Genomic DNA, 26407 nt, shown 5'->3' on the forward strand with positions numbered 1-26407 from the left:
AGTTGAATGGCTCTAGAGAGACTGTGTACCAATTTGCGTGATGTTTGGACAAAATCTGTAGGTGTACTGTCAAAAAATGTGTTTTGCACAAAGTGGCCTCCTGGTGGCGCTATAACAGGCCAATGTGAAAACTTTGGGGCAGAGGTTCAGCTCTGGCATTCAGAGAGTGTGTGCAGAGTATGGCCAACGGTGCTAGAGATTAGCTGGTCACAGACGGACGGACGGACGGACACATGGACGGACGGAGTGCAAAACATACTCTCTCCCCATGCCTTCGGCCTGGTGGAGACAACAAAGAAAAAAGGACAGGTATTCAGGTTCAGGTCATTGTCCTTGTACCATACAGTCACTGACTACAGAGAGGACTCTGTATGCCACCTCGTCATTGTTTGTTATCAGACCTACGATGGTTGTGTTGTCTGCAAACTTGACTAGAGTGTTGGAACTGTGGTGGGGGCTAAGGACACATCCTTGAGGGACGCCGGTGTTCAGGGTCATAGTGGAGGATGTACTGTATGTTCGCCTAGCCTGACCTTTTGGGGCCTGTTGGTCAGGAAGTCCTCTATCCACAGACAGACACATTTGGTTGTATTCCTAGCATCTGCAGTTTGATGACCAGTTTACAGGGCCTGATGGAATCGACTGCAGAGCTAAAGAAAGTCAACAAACAGCATCCTTACGTAGATGTTAGGGTTCCTCTCAAGGTTTTACAGGTGAGAGAGTGCCTTGTGTAGCACTAGTGTGACAGGCTGACAGCTTCATCAGTTGATCTATTAGCCTTGTAGGCAAACTGGTGTTGGTCATGGGTGGGGGGGATGCAGGCTTTGATGTTGGCCAGCACCGGTCTCTCAAAACACTTCATGTCTATTCTTATTCCTATAAAATATAACTGTAATTCACGGGTAGGTTGATGTGACAATAAAGTGAAGCTGTGCGTGTGTGCGTGTGTGTGCGTGTGTGCGTGTGAGTGAGTGAGAAACAGCCTATTATCTCATGCCAAACAAAAGGACGAGTGTTTCTGGAACAACTTGAAGCATTCTTTTGCCACTTTCTATGAATCACACACACACACACACACACACACACACACACACACACACACACACACACACACACACACACACACACACACACACACACACACACACACACACACACACACACACACACACACACACACACACACACAGGCTTCTTGGAACCATCTTAAGACATTGGGGAGGAAAGAGGCTGGCACAGAATGTCCAGAGAGTGTATAACGTGTGTGTAATAAAGTGTGTGTGTGTGTGTGTGTGTGTGTGTGTGTGTGTGTGTGTGTGTGTGTGTGTGTGTGTGTGTGTGTGTGTGTGTGTGTGTGTGTGTGTGTGTGTGTGTGTGTGTGTGTGTTTCATAGAAAGTGGCAAAAGAATGCTTCAAGTTATGTGTGCGTTAAGTAGTATTATCAGACCACCCTCATCACCTCATTCATTGACCTCATTAGAAAACACACAGCCACACACACACACACACACACACACACACACACACACACACACACACACACACACACACACACACACACACACACACACACACACACACACACACACACACACACACACACACACACAGGTCAGGGAGCATGCACATTAATAACAGGTAGACTGTTACCGTCAATGTCTACATTGTTGGTATAAATTCAGTTCAATATACCCTACTTATATCATGCCCAAATAGTGGCGAGTGAGTAGTATGAATTTGTACTTGTACTGCTTGTACTTTAACTGTTGAGCTATTTACAGTTACTGCTCAGTATTTGAAGTGTGTCCGTGGTGCTGAACTGCTTCTGAAATATGTCTAATTTGTTTGCTACGTCAGTAGCCAGTAAGTGTAGCTGTAAGTGATGTAACGTCAAGCTTATTAATTTATCTATGAATTAATAGCTGGGATTTGGACATTGATGGCATGATAGGAAGAATCCTAGTCTACCCCATTGTTACGGTAATTTAGTATCAATACCCAGGACACCAGGTGACAGTAATTATTTGGAGCTCTTAGCAGAAGTTAAAGGAGAATTCCGGGCTAACCGTTTTCTAACCTTAATCTGTTGTTATATACAAGAATGCGTGGTACAGGTGAAAATTTACATAATTCCATCCCGAGTGCACCGCAGCTCCGAGTGTGGTGGGTTTAACGGTAACTTTCCCACTACGGCAGCCCATTTGGGACAAAACACTGTGAGAGTTATGCCACGTTATGAAAGAAAAAAATAATAATTTTTGAGCGATCAAAATACGCAATTTACTGTTAAACTCACCACGCACACTCAGAGCTGCGGTGCGCTCTGGATAGATTTATCGTTCTTGGATATACAGTAATAACATCAGATTAAGGTAGGCTATATAAGGAAGCGGTTAGTCCGGAATTCTTCTTTAAGGAGCAGGACCACACCTTCAATCAAGTCACTTCCTTTCACCCATAAATGCTCACCATTCTTTGTTCTGGCATTTGATTTGACACCCCTCCCTCCCTCCCGCACTACTAGGGTCGGGATCGGGACCCAGGGGAATCGGAGGAACACAGAGGAACCGCAATCATTTGTTCATCTGTTTCATTTCATTGCTTCCTAATACAATCATTAAATGCATATGGGTTGGTGTCTACTGCTAGAACATTAGCAGTAGACAGACTGGTTGGTGTCTACTGCTAGAACATTAGCAGTAGACTGCCAGGTTGGTGTCTACTGCTAGAACATTAGCAGTAAACAGACTGGTTGGTGTCTACTGCTAGAACATTAGCAGTAGACAGACTGGTTGGTGTCTAATGCTAGAACATTAGCAGTAGACAGACTGGTCGGTATCTACTGCTAGAACATTAGCAGTAGACAGACTGGTTGGTGTCTACTGCTAGAACATTAGCAGTAAACAGACTGGTTGGTGTCTACTGCTAGAACATTAGCAGTAGACAGACTGGTTGGTGTCTACTGCTAGAACATTAGCAGTAGACAGACTGGTTGGTGTCTACTGCTAGAACATTAGCAGTAGACAGACTGCCAGGACTGCAGTTGAAAACCACTGGGCCAGAGTAGTGCGTTTGTGCCCAAAAGGTCATTGGGTCAAATCCCAGGAAATTGAATGAGCAACACGCCCTCCCCTAGATCGAGCTTCACCGCTAATGTACATGTGTGTGTTCAGAAACAAATGCTTCCCTACACAAATAATCCTTCAAAGATTTCTCAAGGAAAACAACAACATCACAGCAGTGAGATGAAGGGAGAAGTAGCCTAGTCATGTGTAGGAAATGCATGGGAAAACAACTGGCACTTGGCAAGTGAAAGAAAACTATCCTTTGTGTGTGTGTGTGTGTGTGTGTGTGTGTGTGTGTGTGTGTGTGTGTGTGTGTGTGTGTGTGTGTGTGTGTGTGTGTGTGTGTGCGTGCGTGCGTGCGTGCGTGCGTGCGTGTGTGGTGTGTTTGTGTGTAAATAATGTACCATATGTGTATATGCACCCACACATACAGTATATCCGCCATACAGTATGTAAATAATTACAGTCTTTATCTCTGCCTTCAATCAGGTCCTCATCCCCGGAGACCAACACCCCTTCTAAACAGTCGGCAAAATCTCTCTTTCTCTCTCGCTCTGTATCTTAATTTCTCTCTCCCTCTTCCTTTCAAGTGCCCCCTCCCTTTACTCATCTCTATCTTACTCATCTTCATCCTCTCTATATTTCCCCTACTCTCTCTCTCTCTTAATTTCCTGTAGGGAGTTTCCAGTCCAGATGACAGCTGGCACACACCACCACTGGGACAGGGATCCATCCAGACCTGGTACAACAGCAACATGGAGACACATGGAGCTGGACTGAACGTCTCGAAGATGCTCACAATTAGCCTACTGATGGATTTTGAGTGCTTTTCCCATCCTTATTACAATGTCTAGCTGGAGAATCGTCACATTTAATATTGTTTCCTTGTTACGTATTCTATCTCGTCTTGCAAAGAACCTTTAGGTTCATTCGCTTCATGAGCGAATGAAGCGAATCAAACATTTGATTAATGTTTGATGTTAAGTGATCCCGCTAATGGATGAAGCGCATGTAAAGAGCTCCATGACGCTGTCTCTATTCCAATATTTTATTTGTCCGCAGCCAGCTTGTTGAATTGTAGATTTGTATGCACATTATTTACTGTTGCATCTTTGTCGCTGTTTGTCTTTCTGTGTGGCAAAATTAATTTCTCTTCAAAGGATTAATCAAAACGCAACATGCCAGCTGATTATTTTTTAATCAGAAGTCTCCTGAAGAATTCAGAATAACTGAGGTGTTTCCTTCCACCGGCTTCTTTGATAGTGAACATACAGTACCCTGTTCTCTTTGTGGTACCAGAGCGAGCGCCATAGATGGATAGATTCACTTAGACCTGGAACACCAGGTGAATGCAATTACAATAAGAGCTCGAATTGAATTAAAGGTAGGATAGAATGGTCCCCATGACTGGAGTCAACAGGTTCCCATATGACATGGTAGCCTACTGTGGTTCTCAAACATTTCCATGTCAAGGACTGCCATCTGAAAAAATGTTCTAGTGAATTCCATAAGAGAAACGTTGTGTTAAAAAAAATCATTCAAAATGATTTGAATTCATAATTTGTAAAGATTTTGTTTTTTAATTAGATTGCTATATATTTTCCAATAGTTTTTTTCTTGTTAATTCTTTCTACTTTTATATAGGCTATAATAACTAATTGATTGGCTTGTGACCCCCTGGAACCTCATCAAGGACCCCTGGGGGTCCCCGGGCTCCACTTTGAGAACCATATGGATTAATGAGCCACTGTACATATATTATAGGCTAATGTTTGACTCAAACATCTGGTGTAGCCAATTAGCTATAGTAAAGTTCACTTCACTACTGAGTCGAATGCCTATTCCAAATTCCAATGCAGTTTGACAACAGTATTGAGACATACAAAAGAGACATATATTTGAATATCTGTGGGTCACTCTATTCTTTTTTACATGTAATAAAAACGGTCATTTGAGGGGGGAATTAGGCTTGCCTGCAAAGAAAGACAAATAAAGAAATAAAAAAAACGTAACTTATTTAGTCAAGGCATATTCTGATCTCTTCCTCATCAAATGTCAAACTGAGATTAGACTACATGATGCAGCCGAACTTTTCCATTTGTCTGAAGACAACTTGAAAAAAGAGTCAAGACTCTGCCAATTAACACACCAACCCATCTTATAGGTTTCAAACACCCCCTCCCCCGCAGGCAACTTCACAGACAGTATCAAAGAGACAATGGAGCATAAACTTGACCGAGAGGAAAACAGCATAGAGAGAAAGAGAGAGACTTGGGTAACACTTACAGAGAGTTAGGAAAGTAACAGTCACTGTAGAGTATTTCCACCACCGAGCCATATTTGCTGTAAAGGGAGACGACGAAACGACTTGATAGAGTCGTGGTTTGATGGCCGTTATTTCTCGGGCATCGGAGATATAGGCTAGGCATTCATTTATGGAGAGGAGACTCGGTCGTTGTATTTACCCAACAACTGGGGAAGGGAGAGGGATTGAGAGCGAGAGAGTGAAGCAGCTCCAGATGTTTTTCATCCAGCTGTGAGTTAACCCCGCCCACAGCTGCTGCTTAAAAACCTAAGTTCCACTTTTTTGCCAGACAATAATTGGCACGCCAGTCCTCCACTTTTATCTTACATCTTTGTCGCTATCAGGGGGAAACACACGTATCTCGTTTCCAAATACAAATGGTGTAATACAAATCTACACATTAAGTAATTAAAGTATTCAAAATCAAATACTTGTAGAGGAGTAAAAAGTACAGTGCTTGAGTAATTGCTTTCCACCAGCCACCACTGCCATTTTCCTGGTCCTCATGTTTTATAGAAAAGGATATAGAGTCTGTCAGTAAGGTTTACAATTACGAAAAGATTCAGGTTTGTGTATAGGACTTCGAATAGGGGCATTGGTGTTATTTTCGGGTTTAGGCTATGGTATAAAAATCACACCCGTGTGAAGTGAGGGGCGCTAATATATTAAAGTCTAACTGTTGCTATGATTAGGTGATGTAATGGTGATGTAAAACAAACGGTGACAAAACAAACTCAAACAAAACAAACTTTATTGTTAATGGTATTTAATGTTTGTGTTAGGGACAAGATGACGTAAATTTTCCCTTCATTGTCAATGGCGTTTTTAAAACAAACATTGAACTAAAAACAAACATTAAACCTAGGGGGGGCGCCCCTCAAAAATGGCATTTTCTTTATTACATCCAAAATGTCCTGGAAATATAGGCCTAAAGTGTGTGTGTGTGTGTGTGTGTGTGTGTGTGTGTGTGTGTGTGTGTGTGTGTGTGTGTGTGTGTGTGTGAGAGAGAGAGGGGGGGGGGGGGGGGGGTAATCTGTTTATTCCACCTCATTAGTTGTGTGTGAGCCAGTAAAATCACAGTCATGACCCTGCAGAGCTGGCCAAAATAAATGCGCGAGCAAATGTATGGACAAAATACAACATTTTTGTCCTATCGTAATTCTAATGCAATAGCAATAATGTCAGCTACCTTATTTCCCCACGTTATTGTTGGTTAATTAAATTAGACCAAAATCTGATATATGATAAACCAAAAAACGATCATGCAGGTTAATAGCCTTCCCTACATTTGTGTTCCAAATGAAAATATATTGTATTCCAAATTATATTGTTGTATACACGTAACACACACGTCATTTTCTTGTGTTTGTGCATAAAGTTTAGTTTAGGCCATTTATGCGTTTTGGACACTATAGTTCTAGTAGTTTGCTCCTGCTACCCTCTAGCGGACGTATAACGCATTTACTACAACAAAAAGTCATGTGACCGATCAGCTGGTGAAGCAGCTATATTTTCTTTTGGAACTGAACTTTTTGCCAACTGCCAAGCTTCTAGATGGTGCAGAAGCACAACCCTTCTTCTGTCTTCCTTTATATTATATTGCAAGCTGAATATGATATAGTATTAAGATAAGACCAAGAGGAGAGGAATTAAACGTCCAGGCAGGGAGCTCAAAACATGGTTTACTTTAAAGATGCCGACATAGTTTTATGGAAAGGTTTCGTAATCAGCGGATCATATCTTCTTCTGGATGACTTTTGAACAGTGAACCTTGACCACACACTGGACTCATTCTGCCTGCCAGAAGAAGAAGTGAAAACTTGGAGTTGACAGTTTCCACTCCCTTGTAACGCTGTCTTTATTTGCTTTGTCTTTGTCACCTTCTTTGTGTCAGAAATGAGAAAACTTCTGCTGGTGTCCAACTCCACTCTGCACGGCAGCGGCTATCTGGACCACTGCCAGCAGCACATCAAAGACTTCTTTGGAAAGTAAGGTCCAAAAATAGACTACGTACTAAACCATGAACTTGATTTATTTTGTAGCACCATAATGTACCTCGAATAAAATGACATTACAAGCAAACTTGAAGTGTAAAAATGGACCAGTACGCGCTCACATTACCCCAGTTGGAAACTAACTGTGGCACTTTCAGTAACTTCTGGTATTTATTGTTATTTATTATATTCTGTTGAACTAGAGTTGTTTTTTTTAACATTCTATTGCCCTGTGTGTCATGGGACATGATTATGATGACAGTGATGTTTCAGGGCTATATGTGACTGTGTGTTTCAGGGATGTGAAGCGGGTGCTGTTTGTTCCATATGCACTTCATGACAGAGATAACTACGCCAAGACAGCCAGGAACAAATTTAATTCTCTGGGTGGGTAGTACAATGGACCACAATGGAAACAAGGCCATGGGGCTTTTTGTGTTATGCTTTTTAGCATAACTTTTGACTGTAGCAATACCGTCTATACCAGCCTGTACGTTTATAATCTTGTTAATGAATATAAATGTAATAATGTTAATAAAGTATTCAATCAAACTTGTGTGGTATAGGCATACTGTATGGTCATTAGCGCAAACAGCAATGATTCGCCATGCAACTCCTTGCAACCAAATGGTTGCGAGTAGTTGCGTGTGGTTTCAAGCAACCACAGTATACGTGAACTACGCGACTGCCTAGGGCCCTGGGAGTTGCTAGAGGCCCCCCTGAACATGTCCTCAAAGTCATGCATCCATGCAACAAGCTTTGAACTGAGCAGATTGGACTTTCCGTTCCAGAGATAATGGCTTTCGACGATTTTCAATTGAGTTTTGGCCATTATCGCCCATATTTCTTTAATAACACAGGCTAGGAAGGTCAGACGGTGAAATACTGTGGTTCGGGCTCATCAAACCAATCAGATTGCGTGATTTGACCAATTCATTCTTATATTCTTTGTTTTAACAGTATTTATAACTCTTTGATACTATGATATAATATGTTTATGACATATGTATTGCTGTGTGTGTAACAGGCTATGAGCTGGACAGCATCCACGAGGCGTCAGACCCAGTGGAAGCAGTCAGGAAGGCCCAGGGGATCTTCATAGGTGAGACAAGCATCGTCAAGCTCAGGGACATTAACTACCGCATAGGAAATCTTCAGTGTTAATGTAACTCTGACTGACATTGATAAACCAACACTGAGGAGTTTACTGTGTAGGTAGCATGACAATCTGATGGACAAGTTCAAATGTATAAAAACCTTTTTAAAATAGCCGATCTACAAGCTCACAATGCGTCGCATCACAATGCATTCTGAACTTGTAGAACTTTTTTTAATATATGGTTGAAGTGGTTACTGTATGTTTTGAAATCATAATCTAAATCTACAAAGTAACTAAAGTTTTCAAATAGATGTAGTGGAGTAGAAGTAAAAGTACTGGAAATCAGTAATACTCAAGTAAAGTACAAATACCTCAAAATGTCACTTTCCACCACTGATTACAGGTGGAGGCAACACCTTCCGTCTGCTCAAGTGTCTCTATGACAACAAGGTGGTGGCAGAGATCAGGAAGAGAGTCCTGGAGGTGACACACACACACACACACACACACACACACACACACACACACACACACACACACACACACACACACACACACACACACACACACACACACACACACACACACACACACACACACACACACACACACACACACACACACACACACACACACACACACACACACACACACACACACACACACACACACACACACACACCAAAAGTACAAAGCAAACTTTCAATTTGAACCTTGAAAGTGTAGAATGATGGGGCTATTTAGTTTAGTAGTGCTCTCATGTCATATTCTATGAAGTCATGCTTACTAAGTGAGATCAGCTGGTGAAGCTTTTGATTGGGTTGAAGACCTGTATATTTTAATGCTATGCGACTGGATGTTATCTTTGTGTGATTTTTATTAAAGTTTTCATAATGTCAGAAACAGGATTTCTTTTTTCAGGGAAACAAAAAAAAGATTGGGGGACGAATAGCACCCTGCTGCAGTGCTGCATGTAACACCTTTCTCCTCTGTGTGTAGGATGGCATTCCCTACATGGGTTCCAGTGCCGGTACCAACGTGGCAACCATCAGCATCAACACCACCAACGACATGCCCATCGTCTGCCCTCCCACCTTCTCTGCCATCGGCCTGGTCCCCTTCAACATAAACCCCCACTACTTGGACACTGATCCCAACAGCAGGCACATGGGGGTAAGAAAAAGTATCATATCCACTTGTGCCTGTGTTTCCCAAACATAGGGTAGCTCGTGGACCAGTTTTTATGGATCCCAAGTAAGTAGAGGCTATGCGCATGACATCATCGTATCCAGAAATTATGCGGGAACGCCTACTGAGTGGCAAAAAACTTTTTGGTCTTGACAGCCCATGCATCCAAACAGAAACATCATATCTGATTGTATTAAACAACCTTAAATGCACCAACATTGCATTGCAGGGAAGCGTCCCCTTGCATTACGTACCCGGTTATGCTTCGCAAGGAATCTCGGGAAAGCTTGCCACCCCTCAAGATACAGAGCCGGAAGAGGGCTTTAAATGTCTTTATATGTCTATGCCTTGGCTTTAAACTGAGTCGTATCTTGTATGCTACTTGTGTAACATTTGTCTCACCTCCAGGAGACGAGGGAGCAGAGACTCGTCCAGTACCATGAAGAACCTGACACGCCATGTGTTCTGGTGAGAGACGTGTTGTGTAAAACATGTTCTTGATGGACAATTAACAATTTAGGCATTGTACACACTCTTATCCACAGCGACTTTCCAAGCGTGAGATCGGAAGAAGCAAAGCCTGAGCGCGCACACACACACACACACACACACACACACACACACACACACACACACACACACACACACACACACACACACACACACACACACACACACACACACACACACACACACACACACACACACCCCTTTTGTGTACTGCTGGCCAGCCAGTGAGGAGCCCACACCAGGAGGATGTAGTGCCTCCGCCCTACTCCTCCCGCCCAATACTTTGTGCTGACAAGTAAACAGAATAACTCTTCCTACTTCCAGGCCCCTTCACAGGTGTTACCGGTGATATTAAAGCTCTGTTCCATTTAGTGTACAGTGGTTCTCAAACGTTTTCATCTCAAGGTCCCCCATAACTCTGATAGTGTACAAATGGAACCAAATTGACCCGTAAGGGTCTATTTGGTTCCATTTGTATACACTCAGATACCCGTACACGGCCATTTGGAACCCACACTTTGAGACCCACTGGTGTAGCAGTTTCCAGTGTGCCAACATGCACAATAGCAGCACCCTGACTCAGTTTGACCACAATGGAACAGAGCCTTTATTTGTATCATCGGTAACGGTAACACCTGTGAAGGAAGTAGGGAAAGTTCTTTCCAAAATGGCGTGTACACTGTGCATAGAGCCCATTGTGTTTGTATAGATGCTCGGCAGGACCAGATACCACCCAACGGAGCACCCATGGATTGTAGCTTTAGTGATGAAATAATGTTGTTTTCAGGGACTAAGAGAGGGAGGCCTGCTTCTGGTGGAGGCAAACAAGGCAACACTACTGGGAACCACCAAGGCTAGGCTCTTTGTCAGGTACTAACCTCACATAAACAATTATCTCTCCGTGCAAAATCCATATCCTTCACATCCTCCTGTAATGCCTCCTTTTCCAGGGGAAAGCCAACCGTTGAATACGACACTGGGAGTGACCTCAGCTTCCTGCTGAAAGATGGACACTGACCAATCGGACGAAACCAGGAGTGCCGAGTATTCGACAAATCACAAGCCAGTGTAGGGACAGGCTACTGTTATGGATGGGATATATTATTCAACAAGGAATAAAATTACTTAAAAATCCACATCTTGTTAATGTTTTTGCTGTTGACATCTTACTTATCTTAGAGTTTGTTGCTTACACATGAGAACCAGATTTTGTGCAGACTATAAAGTCAGTATAGCAAAAAAATAGCCGATCTACAAGCTCACGATGTGTCACCTTTTTGAAGCCTTCTGAAAAGTTGTTGAAATTCTTTAAATAGCGAAAGCGGATTTAAAATAGTTAGGACCAGGAGGACTGTGCTCTGAAGTTGTGTTCCAGGTTAACTCTAGCATTGCTGCATTTTGAATGCTACCAGGATGTATTCAGAATGTCAAGGACACCGGCATTCAGCCGGGGTCCTTGCCATTCTGTCGAAACATACTATGTCTCTCACGGTTGGTAATGGTAACCATTGCTCAAATGGATAGTTTCTCAAAAGGTATGGTATAGGTACCTAGGCACTTCCATTGATCAATGAGATTCTTTTCAGATTTGGAGATAATTCTAGATCCACAAAAAGACTGCATCTGGTATTGTTGATATCATAACTGGATCCAGATGACCCCATCCCATCTGTTAACATTTAAAAATCAGACCTGTCTGAACTGAGTGGTGCTGTTGGGATGTCAGACTAGTGGAGCTGTTGGACTATGTAGTGTAGTCTGTACTGTACTGCCCCTCGTCATGCACCTGTGTGTTACACTCTCAGAGTTACAGACCTGTAAGGGTCCATTTGGTTACTTGTGTACACTCAGTTACAGACCTGCAATGGTCCATTTGGTTACATGTGTACATTCTCAGTTACAGACCTGTAATGGTCCATTTGGTTACATGTGTACATTCTCAGTTACAGACCTGTAATGGTCCATTTGGTTACATGTGTACATTCTCAGTTACAGACCTGTAATGGTCCATTTGGTTACATGTGTACACTCAGTTGTGGCTTGACCTGGCGTGGTACAAACAGGACGAACCGAGGCGAATGTGCATGTGCTACACCGTAGTATGTATGTACTGTGCTCTGTGCTGGTGTTACACTACAAACTACTGGTGTTACACTAAAAACTCCCATCATGCACCTGTGCACAGAGCACCACTTTGTCACCGGTTGGTACTCTAAACAGAGACAGACAGACAAAAGGGACACACATTGCTGTGCATTGGAGTGGCAGCACCACTCCAAAATCTGCTTAATGTAAGATCAGTCTGTAAGATCAATTTTCAATGATCCCAATTAAAGGTTGGGCATAAAAATAGATACGGGTCAGTTTCAAACTAATTCTTATGACATAATTATACAAGACAAAAGAAAAATGTGGACAATTAGTTTATTTCAGTTTAAAAGGTGAAATCATCTCCATATGAAATATTTGAATCTCAAGGTGAAAGAATACATACATTGCAAAATAGCCATTATTCGCTCTGAGCGGTAATGACCAGACAGTAACATATTGTAAACCTACTGCATGAGCCTAATAAACAGTGAAATACAGCCAAATGGAAGGGAGGTTCATCTTCACTTTTATAGTAGACTCCATTAAAAAAGTGTACACGTTTATTTGAGATGATTAAAATGACTTTCTGCCTCGAGTTGGACTGCAACCCCTGACTTTAAAAGCACACATGGCCTAGTCTCGCGTAGCCAGACAACTATTCCACAATCTCCAAATACTATCTAGTCTGGAACTACACCTCCCGAAAGCAGCAAATATGCTTGGATGATTTAGATTTATATTAGAATAGATTTGTGCGGGGAGGAGACTTCCGCTTTATCGCTTACTCATGATCAGAGCTTCCGTGTCCCTCTCTGTATGATAGGAAACATTTGAAAATTGTGGGAGGCAACAGTCTGGCCACGCGAGACTACACACGGCCCAACCCACGCAGCCACCAGGATGTTCTTTTCATGTCACATCTTCTAGGTTCTACTGGAATAAGACTGTGAAGAGTGATGAACCCAGCAGTATCAGTGCATGACTTGCAGAGTTTTGTTATAGAAACCGATAAACAGTCTTGATAGTAAGGGACACAAAATGACGGCTTTGACAAAGAATTAACAGGGTGTAATATAAGGGACAACAAAATTGACATGACAAAGAGCACAGAATAATCAAGAACGTACAGCATGAAGCAATTATAAAGCGTCAAATGAGATTCTGAAAGGATGTGGTTATTGATGAGTTACTTCACTGATTACGGTATTTCAGTTAATGAATGTTTATCATGTCAACTTTCAATGCAAACCCAATATGGGCAACTTCATAAGGTTTTATGCACATTGCATATTCACACGCACACATACAAACGGATAGAAAACTGCAATCAGGCTACCTTGTAATTTTGTCCTGTACAAAACAGCTAGCCAGGACTTTGAAATAGAAGGACAAATACTATTTAAATCAAGAATGAAAAAAGGAGAATGAAGTCCGTGCGGTAAAAAAACTAAAAACAAAACAAAAAAAAATCAGCATCTGCAGATTCTGCTGTATCTATTTTAAAGACCAACTAGATTGGTAGAATAAGACAAAACAAACAGTGGATAGTTACCTGACAAAGAAGGACTAAGGTTGTTTTTTTTTCTTCCCCATGGAATTATCTTCACCAATGGAAAAATACCTTTATATTCAACTATAAAGTAAAGTCCCCTCTATAGTATATCATTATTATTCAATGGCACATTTCGTAGAACTACATAAAGTAACAGTGACCACTCTAAAAAAAAAGAAAAAAACAGCCCAAAGCATCCCAAAGCCCAGCAGTACACACTGGGACACAATTTAGTTATTGCATCATATTCATCTGAAAAGTTCATGATTGCTGCCTCAACACGCACAGCAGAAAAGGAAAATATACAAGAAATATATATTACTTTACCATTCCATACCATATAGTTTCATGTCATAAAATACCACCTTTGTCACTGACTTATTACACGGCTTTGTTGAACAACTGATCCTGAACAATCAGTCAAGGTGTCCCGCAGTCTGTTTTTGCTCAATAGCAACACGCCGTTTTCCGATTTCCATTCCATTGACATGGCTATGGAAGGTTGTAGCTTAGTAGTAGTAAGCTAATAAATTAATTTCCAAATCAAATATTTCATATCAAAGAACTGATCTCATTGTGTTACCGTGTAATCAGCCAGATGACATTGCAGGACAAAACATTTTATGGTGGCAACGTACCGCGCTGGCTCGCCATTGTAGACGTTCCCTCGCCCTTTCACCTGGTCTGCATGGGCAGTGCAGGGGACGGGGTCTTTTTCCCCAAACACTTCCTCGCAGCGATGCAGCAACATCAACAAGCGAGACCGCTACGATGGCTCGTTTTAATAGAGAGTGCATTGTTACTGCCCTTCCTCTCTGACATACAGTATTCTTATTAATACAGTGGTTCCCAAACGTTAACCCGTGACCCAAAAGAGAGACTTGATGTCTCCCCAGGCCCCAAACCAGTGAAAATAGCCGATCTACAAGTTCAAAACGTGTCGCTTCACGCCACGTTGTTAGCTTGTAGATCGGCTATTTTCACTTCTACTTAAACATGTCTTCTCTAATTTATGGAATTTCTTAGATTTTTCTTTGATTGCTTCATGAAATTACTGAAAATAAATCATTGAATTTGTTTTTAATTCATGATTATTTTAGCTTTTGTGGGAATGTTTTTTGAAAATGTTTTGAAGCAATAATAATTAAAAACTAAATGTAAGAAAATAAAGGGATCCATAAAAATGTGACCGCAACCCACAAATGGGTCCCAGCCCACTGTTTGGGAAGCAGTATCTATAATATCCTACGCTGCTTTGTTTTTGTTTTTTACTTGTGCTACAGAAACAAGGTCTTTGTGACGTTTTCCTCTATTATTATTACTCTACCTCGTCTCAATGCAGCCATATTCATTATTGCTCTCCGCTCTATGTTACATTACAGGCAGTTATTACAGTGTTAAGGCTTAAGACAGCGTCACAGGACGGCACTGTCAACGGGGGAGGTCTCAACACACGTATATCGCTCACAGGCACATATCCTGCTTCGAGGTCAACTCAAATGTAATTGTAAATTTTATAAGGATGTTCTGATAAAGGTGCCAAACAACATAGACTACAGTTTAACAGAGTCAAGTATTTTTCTTATACTTATATTCGTTTTGGAGTGCTGTGTTTCTCTTGGAGTGCTTGCAGATAGATTTATGAGAAAGTGGGGGCCCCCCCACTTCCTGCCGCCAGAGAATTTGCGTCATCACATTGCCTAAAGAAAAAGCCACCGGGCGTACCACAAATTACCGGCTCAGTGCACCAGAGATGGGGGGGCGGGGGAGTGCAGAAATGATGGGCATTTTATATGGTCTTCAGTTCAACAGTGAAATCATTGCAATAGAAGAAAGAAAAACCAAACAAAACAGCAGCTGCAGTGTCTCCAGCACTGCATGCGTTTTATCTAAAAGTCAACCGTGTGTTCCAAAACCCTCTTTATGTTAAGAAACGACCAACTGCTAAACAAACAAATGAAGATCATGGTCAACCCCTCTGTTCCAAAACATCTTCAAGGGTGGCTGGATGCTTTTAGTTTAACTTATGAAAGGAGTAGTGTCAGGTGACTGTCACTTGATAATAATGCATGGGGAATTATTGTTTTTTTTCCCAGGAACAAAAAGAGATAAAACGTACCGCTAGTTGCTGTGTACAAGTTAATACAGTGAATTCTCTGTGAACATTTCTCGTTATCTGTCCCAGGAATGGGGATTTTTACCCTGAATCTTCCTTTCCTCGTCCTGCATTCTGTGTGCAGGCCAGTGTGAGACACTGACACCTGCTAGTGACCACTAGGCATCAGTGTTGCCGTTCTCCTCCGGCTGGAGCTGCTCCTTCTCTGTACAGTCCTCCTGCGGCGGCCGCACCCTCTTGAAGAAACCCAACTAGAGAAGAAGCGAACAGGAGTGTACACAGGTGTGTTATCTCAAATTAAACGCTTGACCCCCATTGACGTAAAGTTACGCCATTTGGTGTTTCCAGCGATTACGCTAGAGGGCACTCTTCACAGAATCTGTGAATGATGCTATAACTTCCGGAGAAGAATACACCTGTAAATCACGTGATCCAAACAAACCCCAGCCCGTCCGATCCAATGCTTTTTGGTGAAAACAAGCCATATTCAAAGAACCAAAGATCTTGGCCACAATTTTTCATTACCGGACACTAGAGACACCCCCCAACACCCCCCCCCACCCCACCACCCCACCACCAGACATCCGTTGAAAAAAAAGTTATGTGGGTCTTGGAAGATTAGCAAAAAAACTGACAGTGGCGGATTAGTGAATTAATTAATTCCTGGCAGTCTATGTGTTTATTAATTAATCCATTTATAACTCTGAGTTAAATGAACACCGGGGACTTCACTGTGTAGGTCTGTTGCTTACCTTGTACATGACGAATATGAGCAGGGCCAGTAGCAGGAGACCTGCCAGTACTGCCAGTGCCACCACCCAGCCTGGTACAGGCGCTGTGGTATCGGTCACCCACAGCACCGACACACTCACCTACAACCAAAAACAACAACCAGGGCTTTTAATACAGCATGTTTCCACCAGTCAAATTCTCCATCCGATTAACCACTTAGACCAGACACACCGATTCTACAAATGTCTTCTAAATCCTAACAGTTTTCTGAAAAACACATGTCGCTATATCAGTGGTGCTCAAAACCTTTTCCTGTCAAGGAACCCCACAGTTATATGTATTAGGCCGCCAACCCACCATGGTTCCAGGGACCCCCAGAAGCAAAGATTTGAGTTAAAAATGTTCGCTTTAAAATGACATATTCAAAGATTTGCTAACATTTCACAAATAGCAGATCTATAAGCTCATAGCACGGCACAAAGTGACACGCTACAGTGAGCTTGTATAGTATAAAATGACAGATGCTTTCCCAGATTGAATGGGTTAAACCCTATACTTAGTTGACCGGAGTCCCCCTGGGCTCTGCCCCCACAACACCACCACCACCACCACTGGGCACTGCAGTAATGTATAGTGTGTGTGCGTGTGCGTGTGTGTGTGTGTGCATGGATCTTACAATAGTATCGTTGGTTGGTGGGTCATACTTGATTTTCTTGTAAGGCATCTCTATGACGCTGAAGGAGGCTGCAGACCTCACCACATAGGAATGGTTCTGATTCTCAGGCTGCAAGACACATCATCAGACACCATGTGAAACACAAACACAAATACACACACCAATAAGTTCCATGTTAAACACAAATACAGTTGTTCATACAAAGTTTGGTAGTGAATACCTGACATTTTTCATTTCTGCACTGTGAACCTGCTGTAGGAGTCCTCTATCTGTGTGGCTGTGTGTGTGTGTGTGTGTGTGTGTGTGTGTGTGTGTGTGTGTGTGTGCTTGTGCGCAGGGTACCTTGAGGAAATTTCCAACATCCAATCTGGAGTAGATGAAAAGAGTTGCACTCTGACTCTTCTCCAGGCGACCCACCTGACAGCGCAGCTTCAAACAATGTGCTGTTGAACAGTCCTACACACACACACACACACACACACACACACACACACACACACACACACACACACACACACACACACACACACACACACACACACACACACACACACACACACACACACACACACACACACACACACACACACACACACACACACACACACACCAAAACAAGCATACATTATGCACATACACAAATAGAAATTGACACATGCATGACGCACGCATATTGTTGTGTGCCGTTGTGTGACAGCGACAGTACCAGTGTCTGCAGGTTGTCTGCCTGTAATTCCTGTGGTTCTAGCTCCCTCTTGTGGACGTGGTTGCGGTTGCGTCCCTCCGTCCCCCTCTCTCGCGCGGGCGTGCTGATGTTCTTCTCGGCAGACACAGGGTTCTACATGGATGGACAGAGACAGAGGTTTACATGCAGCCGGCAAGCTTCTGGACTTCTGGACCAAGGGTTCTCTCTAGAGCCTATAGATCTCTGGTTCCCAAATAATGGGTACAAGGGACAATCTAAGAAATTCCATAAATTAGAAAACAAATGTTTAAGTAGTAGTGAAAATAGCCGATCTACAAGCTCACAATGTGGCGCGAAGCAATGTGTTGTGAGCTTGTAGATCGGCTATTTTCACTAGTTTGCTAGTGAAAGCTAAAAATGTGGGAACCATTGTTATACTGTAGATAGATAACAGATCAAAGTGACAATGTTTCATAAAGTAAAAAAAACAACACTCAAGTGCCCGTCTCTAAATGAAAGCGCCGGTTAACTTTGCAGCCTTATTGGACATCATGGTCAGTTTACACTACCATGATGTTAGATTAGAATGTAATTTGAAGGCTCAATGGTCCAGGCACCTTGGCTGGTAATCCAGTCTGGCAGTGTGCCGCGGGTTCGACTCCCGATCCCGACGGCCTTTAATGCATGTCTTCCCCATCTCTCTCCCCATTTCCTGTCAGCCTACTGTCTGTCCCTCCATAAAATATATAAAATAAGGCGAAAGCCACAAAAAAACATTTAAAAAAAAGAATGTAATTTGAATGTTATTTAAACAGATACTAGATACATTTTTACCTAGTATATTGTTTGCATTCCATGTATTGTACTGTATGTGATTACCTTGAAGTCATTCACTCTGTATAAGAGCATCAACTAAATAGGTTGGCCACTTGGGAACCGGAAGGTTCTAACCCGGTCTTGACCCCCAAAGTTAGTGTCTGAGTGTCCTTGAGCAACACGATTTCTCCCGACGAGCAGGTTGGTGGGTGAGGGTATGAATGGGTGAGGGTATATGTACATTGTAAAGCGCCTTGGATAAAGGCGTTATAAATGCACCATTCACTGAGTAGTGTGTACTTTGATGTACGCGTTACTCACAGACACATTGAGTGGGTTGATCTCCATGTCTGTGGTGCAGTTGATGGGTCCGTCCGTCTCCAAGGACGTGATGTAGAGCAGGGAGCCGTTGCTGAAGCGATAGGGCCAGTCCACATCCAGCACGGCTTTACTGAACGTACTGGGACCACTGTTATGGAGCTGCACACACACATACAGCCACAGAGAGAGAGATGGAGAACTCTGTAAGTCAGTGGTTCTCAACCATTTTTATTTTATTTTCAAGGACACCCAGTTTGGTATACATAGAGCTACAGACCTGCAAGGGTCCATTTAGTTCTTAACTGTCAAATTTAGCTGGGGTCCCCCTAATCTCGCTTTGCCAGACTGTTGCCTCTCGCAAATTTCAAAGACTTCCGTCATACAGTCTGGATCACGGAAGCTCTGATCATGAGCAGACGATAAAGCGGAAGTGAAGCCTCCTCCCCACTTCCGTTTCGTCTTTGCAGTCGCACAAATTTATCCTAATATAAATTTACACCATCTAAGCATATATCACTTGCTACTTAGCAGAAATAAGAAAAAATAAAATGTAACCATATTTTAGAATATTTCTGTGAAGCGAAGTGGCAGCTTCCTTGCGCGGATTTCGGGAGGTGTAGTTCCAGACTATATACTGTAGCATTCGGAGATTGTTGAATAGTTGTCTGGCTACGCAAGACTAGGGTCCCCCTGGAACCCCACTATGAGTATCACTGATTTTAAGCAATCATTTTGTTACACGTGTGCATTTGGTCTCATATGTATTTGTGAGTGCATTAGTGAGTGTGTGCCCAGTGCTATGAATGTCAAAGTGAAGAAATTCAATCAAGTGATTGTGTGTGCGTGCGTGCGTGCGTACCTCATAAACGTGCAGTATCTGTGGGCCTATATCATCTCCGACTACTGGAGGGGTTTTGGGCTTCCAGTTAGCAATGGGCAGCAACACCTGGTCTGGAAATGACCCACTGGGGAGACAAGAGAACATATAGGATAAACAGGACGCTTCCATTAAACTTGTTATATAGAGCTTATCAAGTGACCGTAACAATACGATCAAGCTGTACAAATGATACAAATGAGTGTACTGTATAATGCCTATGCATATGTGCATGTCTATGTATGTGTGTGTGTGTGTGTGTGTGTGTGTGTGTGTGTGTGTACAGCATACCCTCTGAAGTTGACTTTAACCATGACAGCCAGTTTGGTGACGCTGGACACCTGAGGACTGCTGTTGTTGAACTCGTTGGAACTGAAACACACAAATCAACATGGTTATTATGGGATGGTGGATGCTTTAAGTCCAATATGAACCTCCCCGACATGAAAGAATTCTACAGGATGAAAACAATGAACTCCTCTGTGTTAATTTATCCACTTATAAAATAAATCAAAGAGTGTACCAAATGTACCCACATTTGCATACTCTGAGTTAAATTAACATGGAGGATGTTACACCCACACACAGCCACAGGGTGGAGCTGTTGCCCTCAGGAAGCCTGTGAGGAATTTGAACTTGAATTGCAATTCTCTGGGTTTTCCTACAAATACATGCATATGATAACTTATAAGTACATTAGTATGCCGATTAATTTATTGACTCTTGGCTAAGATCGCCCTCATGTGAGAGTTGTAGTAACAGCCATTACACTGTATGTTAGCCAAGGTCTTTGTATGAACGTCATAATAGTCAATGACACATTTCTGATTCAGATTTCTATGACAACCACACTGGTCAGGGTCCCCTCTAACAAGTCCACTGTTTATGTTTTTGTGGGAATCCCCTCTAAGAAGCCCCCGAGGTTCGAGATGTTTTCAGAGCCAGAAAAGGCGTGACTGTCCCATTCACTGGTTCTGTGTCAACGGGAGGTCAGATAAACTAAACATTGGGACTGGAGCTGTCCGCTTCTAACCAGCGTCTACATCTAAAGACTGTCATTAACATACCAATCTCCGTCCTTTCCTTTAACACACAAAACACACTCCGGTGTGTGTGTGTGTGTGTGTGTGTGTGTGTGTGTGTGTGTGTGTGTGTGTGCATGCCATGCAAATGCATGGATATAAGATACCATAGCCCGCTACTTTCCACACACAAAAACAATATGGACACAATGAGAGAGAAAGAGACAGGGAGGGAGGGAGGGAGAAAGAGAGAGAGCTCCCTGGCAGAAGCAGAATGTGAAGGCCTTTTGTCATTAAAATTGAGCGGAGATTGGAAAATGTTTGTGGTGAGATTAGTGCCAATTGGAAAATGGCTCTGGTTAAGTGAATGGTAATACAATACAAGACAACACAAACGTGGGTTTGTTGACTGAAATCCCCACCAAGAGTTAAAAACATTTGATCCCAAACTGAGTGGATCCGATTTGGATGTTATATAGAATAGATAATATAATATGTGATTAATCAAATTTATATTTCTTATTGACTGTTTTCTGAGATAATTCAATGATCACAGATGGAAAATCAAAGTGATCCCAATGCTATTTTTTCAACTGAACATTTTTAACTCTTAGGCCCATCAGACAAACCATTAAGAACCAAAAGTCATAATTAAACATGAAACAAGTCTGAAAACAAAGCATCAGATTAAAATAATTCCCCCTGATCCAAAACTATTACGGAAAGTAATAACAAAAATACGCCTTAAGCTGAGCTTGTTTGAGTGAGTGGCACCCACGGCTATCATTATACAATCCCCTAGAATATTGTTCAGGACAACACAAGTTATTAGTATGTTTATTAATGGTAATGAAATAAAGCATTTGCTTTTACGGCTTGCTGCTGCACAATCATAAATGTTGGGACAAGGACACTAATAATAAGCCCTAATAAGCAGATTTATGTAATATTCCTGAACCTTCCCTTCAAATAAATTCAGGGACAAGTGGTGGTAAAACGGGGACCGCATGTAAATCCGACGGAGCATTAGTTCGACATGCGGACACATGTCGGACTAGCGCCTGCTCCCGTGCTTGCGGTTATGGTTAGGTTAGGGTTTGATGTGGGTTGTCGGACCAATGACTAGTCTAACTAACGTACTGCACCCGGTAAAACACATACTGTAGGTGCGTACGTCGTGCATACAGACAGGCATACAGGCAGAGACAAGGGAGCGTACCTTACAATCTGCAGGTCGAACTTGACAGAGGTGTCCTGTTCTGAGAGCTGGTGGACACTGAAGCTCAGCGCTGCCAGTACCTGAACAATTACAATGATGATTAATAACATTGGACCGTTACGTCAAACCTTACGGCTAACCTGTTAAAGGAAGAAGAAGTTAGCATGTCACCCTAAATGTGTTTGGCACCAATTCGAGCCCTTAGCTGCTGCGTTGTGAACAAGCTGGAGACATAAGAGATACATTTCCATGGACTATATAATAATTAATACTTTCTTAGATACTTAGGTGATTAATTACTTATAGCAAGAATAAAGAAAACTCAGTAATCAGAAACTAGAAAAGGTTAAAAACCACGTGGATACACTTCTTAGTACATACTACATACTACTGTAGTAATAGGCATGGGCAATAGTGCAGCGAAGGCCCTGGTACTGAATGAAGCAAAGTAGTCTCATCAGCTATGGTTTGAGAGCAAAACTTGGTTCATTTTCAAAAGACAGTACTGTCAAAAACAAAAGAGAAACCTATCCCCAAGGAACCGTGAATATATTGGCAATCGCTGATATTTGGGCTGCACGGTGGCCATGTCAATATTTGTTGACATATCACCCAACCCTAATATGGTAATACAGCTTTTGATACTATAGCTGTGTCTCACCTTGGTTCCTCCCTTCATGGGGTTGCCCAGGTCACATACCACCTGTCTGGTCTGGTTCTCTTTCTTATAGGCACACGATAGCCTGCTTAGGCTGGCCTGGTAGACACAAGACAACAATATCATTACAAAAACCCGGAGAAATGGATCTATTTGTATTTCTAGGATGTGTAGAGAAAGAGAATACAAATACATTAGCAGTGGTAGAAAGTAACTAATCACATTTACTTGAGTATTTCCAATTTCCAATACTTCTACACCACTATATCTCGGAGGCAAATATTGTACTTTTACTCCACTACATTTGAAAACTTTAGTTACTAGTTACTTTGATTATTATTACAAAACATGGATTAACCACTTCAGTCCTATATACATTTCGGCCATTTGAAAATAGCCGATCTACAAGCTCACGTTGTGAGCTTGTAGATTGGCTATTTTCAAAATATTTTGAAATGGGACATTGTGCATAGAGAGTACTTTCTACGTTTGGTACTTTAAGTATACATTTTGATGCCAATAGTTTTGTACTTTTACTCCGCTTCTAACCAGCGTCTACATCTAAAGACTGTCATTAACATACCAATCTACATTTTGAATTCCAGACTTTTACTTGTAACGGAGTAGTTCTACCTTGTAGTTCTACTTCTACTTAAGTAAAACATGCAAGTACTTTTTTCCACCACTGGTGTGTGTGCCATGTGTGTGTGTGTGTGTGTGTGTGTGTGTGTGTACCTGACTGCGGACCACCCCAGTGAAGTCGGCCTGTGGAGGCAGGTAGACACGGAGCTCAGCCTCGTACGCGCCCTCTCCTCTGTTCTCCGCGCTGACCTCTAGTGTCAGAGCGTTGTCGTCTCCCATGTAGATCTGCTCGCGGTCGCTGCAGTTCCAGGATTGGAAGATCGACATGTGAACAATGAACAGCTATGTGTGTCCCTATGTATGTCTGTATGTATGTATGCATGCATGTCCGACTACGGCCAACTGCAATACCGCTGGGTGACCTAAAGCGGCACTGTTGAGCAGCGTACGTCCCTATGTATGTATGTCTGTTTTTAGCTGCTACCCAGACATTGTTTGCCCGACCAGTGAACGGCCATAAAATGCATCATGGGAATTGTAGGAATAGCAAAAAGAAAAAAAAAGGCCAAAACCGACAGAAAGGGGAATTTTCTCTGTCATGGGGTTGTATTGTAAATACCGGTATTGTCGTTTCTGTAGACTATGATAATCATCAACAATGAACTTAAATGCACATGCACTAGCGTGATCAATAATTGTGTGATCGATTAATGTGGCATTTGTCCCCCGAACCTGCCAAAACAAACACCTTGTACGAACATCATAACATTAAGTGTCTCCCATTACAAGAATGGAGTAGGAACAGGTCTTACCTCTATGTAATACATAATCACCAAATCACAATTATTTGAGATAATCACAATTCGTGATTACTTTTCATATAAAGTATAAAGTTATTTTACGAAGCCTAATTTTGAACAACAATTAAATCGTTAGTCGCAATTTTTTGTATGACAATTTTATTGTCCAGTACAATTTCATAATCGTGACAGGCCTACTTACCTCTTAACAGCCAGCCTCAGATCAGGCTTACAGATGTTATCATCTCCACAGTCCAAGAGGATATGGGCCTGGAGACAGACGAGAGAGACGTGAGTGAGCACGCGCGCACGCACGCACGCGCGCGCGCGCGCACGCACGCACGCACGCACGCACGCACGCACGCACGCACGCGCACACGCACACGCACACGCACACGCACACGCACACGCACACACGCACACACACACACACACACACACACACACACACACACACACACACACACACACACACACACACACACACACACACGTTACCTGCTTGGTGACATTAGGGGGGGCAGTCATGTCCAGTATGGGCAGCAGACCTGTTTTGTCTGCAGCCAGCTTGAAGTCCAAACTGTACTCCATGAACACTGATATAGGAGTGATCTTATCCCTGAACTCACTGTCATCCTGAGAGAGAGAGAGAGAGAGAGAGAGAGAGAGAGAGAGAGAGAGAGAGAGAGACCGAGACAGAGAGAGAGAGAGAGAGAGAGAGAGATGCAAATGAGCAGGAAGGAACACATTTAACTTTACAAATCACCCTTTTTTTAATTGGATGACAGTTATTTGGGTCCAATGCTGATCCTGGTTTTTGAGAGACCTAGACCATGGAGTACCAAAGTTTCGAACGATATTTTATTGAATGTATTTTCAGAAAAGTTTGAAATCTATTTGACATTTTTAGATTTGATTAAATATTAAAGATTATGTCCCAATAAAAAACGGGACACATTCATAAAAATGTAAATAAATCCCCACCATACCATTGAGATACATTACAGGAAGGTGAAAGATCAGTCATATTACACTTGATCCCGTTTATTCCAATATTGGACTGGTGTTCAGAACCCAAGGTGTAGTGCATGGTTAGTCAACATAACCAGTAAGGCAGGGGTGTCCAAACCTTTTTCAAAGGGGGCCAAATTAGACAATATGAAAACACCCAAGGGCCAGCTACATCTCCTACCCATTATAATTACTACTATGTTGTGCGTGCGTGCGATGCACGTGCGTGCGATGCACGTGCGTGCGATGCACGTCTGCTCAGTTTAAAAGCTTGTTGGATGCGTGACGTCGAGGACATTAGGCACATTGATTGGCGGAGAGTGGACACCACTGCTGTGTGCTCACACTCACCCTGAGGAAGGCCTCCAGTTCCTCACAGGCCGGGATCTTCCCACTGTTCACTGTCATGTTCTTGGTGTACTGGGAGGTCCTGCTGTGCAGGAAGAGAACACGCTTGGTCGCCCCCTTGTGTTTGAGACGGTCCAACACGAGATCGACGCGGAAATCTGGGGAAAGAATAGAGGACAGGTCGTCATAGGCTGGAAACCAAGTCGCTTGCCTCACTCCTCTATAGGGCTGAAGTGTTTATAATAATCCAAATCTACAAAGTAACTAACACTGTCAAATGTAGTGGAGTAAAATTACAATATTTTGGATCTGAGATAGTAGTGGAGTAGAAGTAAAATAATTGGATATTGGAAATACCCCAGTAAAGTAAAAGTACTTCAAAATTGTACTTAAGTACTGTAGTTACTTTCCACCACTGTTGATTATTGTACTTACTGAGTGTGGTTGGAGCTCTCTTCCCATTGGCCCTTAGACAATACTTGACCTTGAAACTGGACAGATAAGAAACAGAATTATATGACGAATGTCTATCTATCTATCTATCCATCCATCCATCCATCTCTCTATCTTGTCGAGGAAGCAACAAAACATAGGTCAGGTAACACAGTCGCATGGCAATCTAGAGTTTCGGTGTGATGGCTATTGTTTCCATCTACTACACACGGACAGCAGCTAAATGGACAGTGAAAAAAGGCCATATTGTACCATATACCAAGCATTATACAGTTGTTTTACCCCTG

At 42.5% G+C, this 26407-nt stretch overlaps 2 protein-coding genes across 2 annotated transcripts in view; one reads left to right on the plus strand and one right to left on the minus strand.

The window, feature by feature from the left end:
* The first annotated feature begins 6870 nt into the window (after positions 1 to 6870).
* LOC306935246 (alpha-aspartyl dipeptidase) lies at positions 6871 to 11376 on the plus strand. Its single transcript, XM_079518211.1, has 8 exons — positions 6871 to 7358; positions 7663 to 7751; positions 8392 to 8466; positions 8867 to 8946; positions 9463 to 9636; positions 10060 to 10119; positions 10949 to 11031; positions 11112 to 11376. The coding sequence occupies exons 1-8, from the start codon at positions 7267 to 7269 to the stop codon at positions 11176 to 11178; spliced, it is 720 nt and encodes a 239-aa protein (XP_079374337.1). The 5' UTR covers positions 6871 to 7266; the 3' UTR covers positions 11179 to 11376.
* A 1195-nt stretch (positions 11377 to 12571) lies between these two features.
* The window catches only part of itgav (integrin, alpha V), a 45008-nt gene continuing 31172 nt past the window's right edge, over positions 12572 to 26407 (minus strand). The window contains exons 18-32 of the mRNA XM_079518943.1: positions 26103 to 26158; positions 25671 to 25825; positions 24807 to 24944; positions 24511 to 24578; positions 23662 to 23806; positions 22930 to 23025; positions 22269 to 22348; positions 20319 to 20399; positions 20010 to 20115; positions 19151 to 19309; positions 18035 to 18166; positions 17671 to 17784; positions 17329 to 17436; positions 16673 to 16792; positions 12572 to 16171 (exon numbers count right to left, since the gene is read on the minus strand). Of these exons, the coding sequence (XP_079375069.1) occupies positions 16079 to 16171; positions 16673 to 16792; positions 17329 to 17436; positions 17671 to 17784; positions 18035 to 18166; positions 19151 to 19309; positions 20010 to 20115; positions 20319 to 20399; positions 22269 to 22348; positions 22930 to 23025; positions 23662 to 23806; positions 24511 to 24578; positions 24807 to 24944; positions 25671 to 25825; positions 26103 to 26158 (1651 nt within the window). The 3' untranslated portion in view covers positions 12572 to 16078. The remainder of the gene's footprint in view (positions 16172 to 16672; positions 16793 to 17328; positions 17437 to 17670; positions 17785 to 18034; positions 18167 to 19150; positions 19310 to 20009; positions 20116 to 20318; positions 20400 to 22268; positions 22349 to 22929; positions 23026 to 23661; positions 23807 to 24510; positions 24579 to 24806; positions 24945 to 25670; positions 25826 to 26102; positions 26159 to 26407) is intronic.

This window comes from Electrona antarctica (assembly GCF_951216825.1).
Source record: "Electrona antarctica genome assembly, chromosome: 13".
Taxonomy (NCBI): Eukaryota; Metazoa; Chordata; class Actinopteri; order Myctophiformes; family Myctophidae; genus Electrona; species Electrona antarctica.

Excerpts from the sequence above, each read along its gene's own strand:
- LOC306935246 (XM_079518211.1), top strand. The coding sequence starts at position 7,267 with ATGAGAAAACTTCTGCTGGTGTCCAACTCCACTCTGCACGGCAGCGGC. Across the intron at positions 8,467-8,866 it reads GGCCCAGGGGATCTTCATAG|GTGGAGGCAACACCTTCCGT; the intron begins GTGAGACAAGCA and ends CACTGATTACAG. Across the intron at positions 9,637-10,059 it reads CCAACAGCAGGCACATGGGG|GAGACGAGGGAGCAGAGACT; the intron begins GTAAGAAAAAGT and ends TCTCACCTCCAG.